The sequence below is a fragment of the Etheostoma spectabile genome, chromosome 20, assembly GCF_008692095.1.
Source record: "Etheostoma spectabile isolate EspeVRDwgs_2016 chromosome 20, UIUC_Espe_1.0, whole genome shotgun sequence".
NCBI classification, from domain to species: Eukaryota; Metazoa; Chordata; class Actinopteri; order Perciformes; family Percidae; genus Etheostoma; species Etheostoma spectabile.
In genome coordinates this window covers 3,805,204-3,811,239 of record NC_045752.1, presented here as the reverse complement: position 1 = coordinate 3,811,239, position 6,036 = coordinate 3,805,204, and the positions used below count along the sequence as shown (strand labels likewise).

Here is a 6,036-nt window from a genome sequence, read left to right as displayed (position 1 = left end):
CTATCTTTGTTGTCAGTCTGGCTCAGGTTAAACTCTTTGTGAAACATGAGCAAACACAAACAATGAATGCCACAGAACCTTCTTTTATCATCCAGTTTGACAGTCAGTTATAACGAAAAAAACAACTTTAACGTAGAATTTCTTTAGTTGTTTTTTTTAACGTGGTATCAAATCGGTGCATAAACTCCAGTACTTCCCGATACAGATACCAGCGTTTTAGAGACTGGTATCGGTATTGGAATCATCTCTACTTACAATGACTTACAAAGATACCTAACAGCTACAAGTGTATGCACAATACAGGATTTACCCTATTATACTTCATTGACAGGAATTGATAGGTCATACTGCAAACAGCCAACCACAAATAGTCCATAAGCAAAGCATCAGGCTGTCTTTGAGGTTTCACATGAACAACGGTTAAAGTTACTCTAAGTTGGGCTATCGTAGAATACCATAATTCCTCCGTTCTATAAGGCCGAAGTGACGCACCCCCAAGCTTCCATCCTTAACCGTTTTCCCAGCTGCGTGTTAGCATCTGAACAAAGTGCTGTGTGTCCACAGTGTGTGCACACTGGAGTCACAGTATTGCCTGAGGCCTTTTGGAGGAGCAACACCTTTTTGGGTTTTAGTTTTTGATCTCGCTGCAGGGGTAACGGCCTCTAACACGTTCCGTTTGAGCTTCAACTTTAGTTATTATTATTATTTTTTGGCATGGCTATATGATGCTAACTGCAGAATGGATTTCAGGGACTTTGCAAGCTGATTAATGCCCTCCAATATTTATATTTTTTCTACAAATCTTTGAGTTAACATGTACTAAACGTGTTGAATTTGCAAAGCAGCGCCGCCACACCTTGTTGCTCAAGAATACAAGAAATACAAGAAAGACAAGAAAAGCATGTATAGTTATTACTTTATTAAGTAAAAAATGTACTTATGTACTTTATTAAAGTGAATTAGGTTTAAATGGCCATCATGCATTAATTAATATGTTTGCAATTTTACACATAATAACTCACGAGTATCACAGTATACAAAACTTAAATTGCATCTTAATATTTTTAGAACCCTCCCCAATCATGTTTTCAGGGGAGCCCATGTCTTATTAGGGGAGCCGAGCCCCCCTAGTTCCCCCTAGTTCCCCCTAGTTCGCACCCTGCCTGTAACTGAACTTGTATCTGTTTCTGGACGCTTATCTGCACCTGCCTGCCAACTACACATCCATTGCTTAGATGTATTTTAGTAATTCTCCTTAGCTAACTGCCCTCAGGATGGCATTATCATTTTAAACAAAAAAAAAGAAAAAAATAGAGCCCCAAATCTTGCTCCACAGTATGGTATTTTTTGTTTTAATTCTTTGTACTTTATCTGAAAATGTTCCTCTAGTACTGTGTTTTATAGTACTAGTTGTTACCATATTTGTTTTAGTGTTGCTTTTATGTTTTGGTAAGCTGCAATTTCAACTCTTGGGGGACAATAAAATTGTATTCCATTCTATTTAAAAACATACTTTACAGTATTGAGATTTTAAAACTACTTTGGTGTATTTATAATATGTGAACACATTCTTGCGCACGTCAGCTGCAGAAAGAGTCATTTTAAAACCATTTTAACCAACAAAAATCTGCAAAATCCTGCAAACAGTGTGTCAATAACTGTTATAACTCTTCACCTTGTGTGCCATTTTCAAAATGTAGAACAAAGTTCAGGGTTAAGAGTTGGTTGTACTCATACCGGCCCAGATTAAACTCCCTCCCGCTCTGTTTTGCAACAGATTAGCACCATGACAAACCACGTGGCCGTTTCAAAATCAAATTGTTAATGTAAAGAAAAAGCTCTTTCACAAAATGTGTACATTTTACAGTGCTGTTACTAATGTGACTTAATGGATACAAGCATGAAGAGAAATTATGGTTAAGAGAAGCCCTGCGGAAAACAAATAACTCCATTCATAAATCCATAACGGTGCACCATGTAGAGGTGTCCCAGGACATGTTGTGCCTCAGATATTTAACAGCTGTGTGTCACTCTATGTCCTTGGCACTTGCTCTGAGAATACACTACTTAAAAACATAGACATTGCCAGACACTGTTTATGCATTCATTGTTATAGCTACTGAGCTAAGGCATTTCAGGGTGTGTCTTTGGCATCAAAGTCCATGTTTTTATGTTACTGATTGTCTATCAATGCCACTTTTACAATAGCTGGGATTTTTTTTTAAACACGCAGTACATGCAACTAACCTTTTATAGTATATTTGGAAAACAACTGCTACCAATGATATTAGGGCTGCACAATATATTGTTGTTTTTCTATCTATATCACAAAATCAACTTGCACAATAAAGAGTATTCTGGAGTATGGTCTAGACCTATCTGTAAAGTGTCTTGGGATACCTCTTGTTATGAATTGATACTATAAATAAAATTGAATTGAATCGACATTGCGATCGGCTGGGACATATCGCGTAACACTAGAGATGTTTGGAGTTAGTTGAACGAGAGTAGCCTACCACTAGAAAACTTCAAAGGGTCCTTCTTTTATTGATGCCTTTTATGTTCAAAGTCATGTTTAATAAAATAATGTTGGAAAGGATTTTCTTATCAGGGTCTTTTGATTTAACAAGCAATTTGTTTTATTTTAGCAGCAAAGGCAGAAATCGCAATTATTATCGCGCATATTGAACAACGTTATCACATGTCGTCCAGCCGTAAATTATATTAGTAAATACTATAGCCTACTATAGTAGCCTATTCATTTGTGCAGAATGTATTATAATCATATTTGAAGTCCATCAGTCAACTATACACCTGTAGGCCAACGTATTCCCAATGAAAACGTCTCCTCTCTCACCAGGTGCATCGTTGTTCGGAATCCAGCGTCCAGCATCATCAGCTTCCAGGGCTCCTGGATGGCATCCGGCAGCGGGATGTAAACATAATAAGCGAGGGCCACCGTTAGTGACACTGTAACAACAACTGGCAGCAGCCTCATCCTGGATGTGACAGCAGCTCTGGTGTCTTCAGTGGATCACAGACGAGCTGACAGAAGACAGACAGAGGGTCCGGACTCTAGCAGCTGCTACTCTCTGATCTGTTACTGGAGGGCCTGGGAGGGCCAACCAGGCTACAGAGATAGACTTGATGGGACCGACAAGACTTCCGTTGAAAATCTTCAAAATAAAACCTGTGGGCTACTGATATCTGTTTTACTCTGAGCCAGTTGTCTGGAAACTTGATTAATTATTGGAATGTGGCTTAAATCAATTCAGATTCAGAAAATATTTCATTATGAATGATGCCCATACTCATACAACTTTGCAGTCAGTAAATATGGTTGCTAATTTTTAATTTCAAAATTAGTAGTGAAATAGCACATAGCCATATTTACTTACCCGTTTGTAAAGCACTGTTTAAAAATATAGGGCCCTGATATTCTATCAGCCTATGAAATTGTTTTTGTGGTAGTAGTGTTTAAAAAGATCCACAGTATTTTGGTATGGTTGTCTTCTTCAGTCCTAAACACAAAACCTTTATTTTGAAGGCTGCGTGGCAACAACAACGAATGGGCATCTGGGAAATGAGTTTTTTTGGACAGCTGTAGGTTGGTACAAATTTGTATGACATATCTGTGACCACAGAGAGGCACAATAGAGCTGTTAGTGCAGCCATGACTTCACACACACATAAAAAGCTATAGCTACATCTATATACTGTATATATATATATATATATATATATATATATATATATATATATATATATATATATATATATATATATATATATATATATATATATATATATAACTACCGATACTTTGATAATTGAAAATCTCTACTATACTGTTTTGAAAAAGCAAATTTCATACAATTAAAAATTGCTTTATTTATTTAATAACATGTACAGTCTGGTGTGAAAGTGCAAAAAAAACCCCTAACAAACAGGGAAATGCAGAATCTATTGAACTGCATGATGTATAGAGTAGATATGTGTATGATTACTTGTACTTTTTGTCTTTTCTTTTTTATGCCTTTATTTGTGACAATACAGCTTAGACATGAAAGCGGAGAGAGGGGGAATGAGGGCTGCAGGTTGGAACCGAACCCGCGACCCCTGAGTCAAGGACCAATCCCCTGCACATGGACCCACGCGCCACCAGGTGAGCCACCCAAGCGCCCCAATACATCTGATCACTTTACAGCTGCTTTACACACATGTTACAACTCCTAATTTGTCAATTGCCTGCAAAAAAAACTCATTGAGTCCTAAATATGAATTGGTGATGTGTATTAACTTTTGACTATTAGTTAATTATCAATTCAGCAGTTACATTTTGATAATTCCTGTTAATGCTGTGAAGGTCAGTTACAGGGGTTGTAGGCCCTGTATGTCTTTTCTCTCTGACTAATGACACCTTTTATGTACCACATCAATACTGGACTGAAGTCTTACTGGAACGGGTTAGCAAGTTGTTGGACAGAGATCAGACTACACAGATTACACAATCGTTCCCAGGATATTGATCCCTCTACCTCCCTATGTTTCTGTCTGATAAAAGGCCAATCTTCTCGTTTTTTGTTTTGGTGTTCAATATTTTCACTGGGACACACCAATTACAGCAAATTTCACATCACTGGAAAAAATTGTGAACTTGTCAACCCTGGAAAACTTGCTGTTTGCATGACTTTAAAATTGATTACAGCAATGTTTTGGCAGGAAATCAAATTCCGTTTTTTTACACGTTTGCTTTCATTTGACAGAGTTCAAAGAGAGAAAGGCAGTCATGCAACAAAGCTCCCCAACCAAATTCAAATTGTGTGTTGCAATTACGTGGCATGCATCTTCAAACACAGGGCAAAGAGTCTCGGTGTCAATGTCTCACACTCTCTCTCTCTCTCTCTCTCTCTCTCTGTCTCTCTCTCTCTCTCTCTCTCTCTCTCTCTCTCTCTCTCCCTCTGTGCTATTTATCGCCCTGTTTCTTCCCACGGTTGAACTTTTAATGGACACTGTCTGTCCCTGGTGGCCCTGTGTGGTGTGAGAATGTAAACAAACATAAGAGCTGATGAGGATCTGACCCCCTGCACTGGACTGGTTTTCCAAAACACAGCAGCCGGACCACCAGACCATGTCAGATTAGCCTCCTGGAAGACCGGAGGTGGGGTACTGAGGAGAGGACACGGAAAGGTGGCCGCAGAAGGTTATAGTGATGTCTTTACTGAAAAAGGAAAAACTAGTTGGGAATATTTGATTTAAAAAAACTGATGACAGTGACTGTGTCAGTGTTCCTTTTGGAAAGTGATACAACATGTAACTGTGTTTTTTTGTGCAGTTACAGTGCCCAGCAAAAATGATGGGATGATGACCCTATACACAAACTCCAGTTGGATGTCAGAACCTGTATCTGTCCTTTCAAAATAAGGCTACTCCAGCTTCATATTGAACATACAGATATGACAGTGGTGTTAATCTGCTTATTTGCTAGAAAGCAAATGAACATATTTCCCAAAATATAAAACTTTTATTTTCATTAATGCTATTTCATATAAGCACACCGTACAGTGCAACCTGTCAGAGACAGATGAAGAAATTGTATGCAGGTTTTTGGCATTTTTTAAACAATGATTATTATTTGCACCACGCTGAGCATGGGAGGGACAGCAAAAGGTGGCTGGTGCTGCAGAAATGATTAGAAAATTCATGTTTTTCAAAACTTGTCACCATTGCAACAAATACACTTTAATCTGACCACAGCTGCTGCACCTCATGACTCACAGAACTACAGACCTTATGCTGTCATCTTGAAATCCTACATCCTGCTAGGGTTCAGTATTTCACATTCAAAAGATCACTTAAAGTCAGACATAGATGCCATGCTTGCTCTCTTTCCAAAAAGCCGCCTGAATGAAAGTGTCAGCAGAAAGCTTAAATTGTAAACGTTAAGGTGATATATGTGCGTTTGTGTGTGCGTGTGTGTGTGTGTGTGTGTGTGTGTGTGTGTGTGGCCTAAAGAGTGAGCATTAAAATTCCCTC

The 6,036-nt window shown here is 38.4% G+C and overlaps 1 protein-coding gene across 1 annotated transcript in view; it reads right to left on the bottom strand.

Moving 5' to 3' along the window:
* The window catches only part of nceh1a (neutral cholesterol ester hydrolase 1a), a 6,383-nt gene extending 3,243 nt beyond the window's left edge, over positions 1 to 3,140 (bottom strand). The window contains exon 1 of the mRNA XM_032501054.1: positions 2,858 to 3,140. Within this exon, the coding sequence (XP_032356945.1) occupies positions 2,858 to 2,998 (141 nt within the window). The 5' untranslated portion in view covers positions 2,999 to 3,140. The remainder of the gene's footprint in view (positions 1 to 2,857) is intronic.
* Positions 3,141 to 6,036: the final 2,896 nt, after the last annotated feature.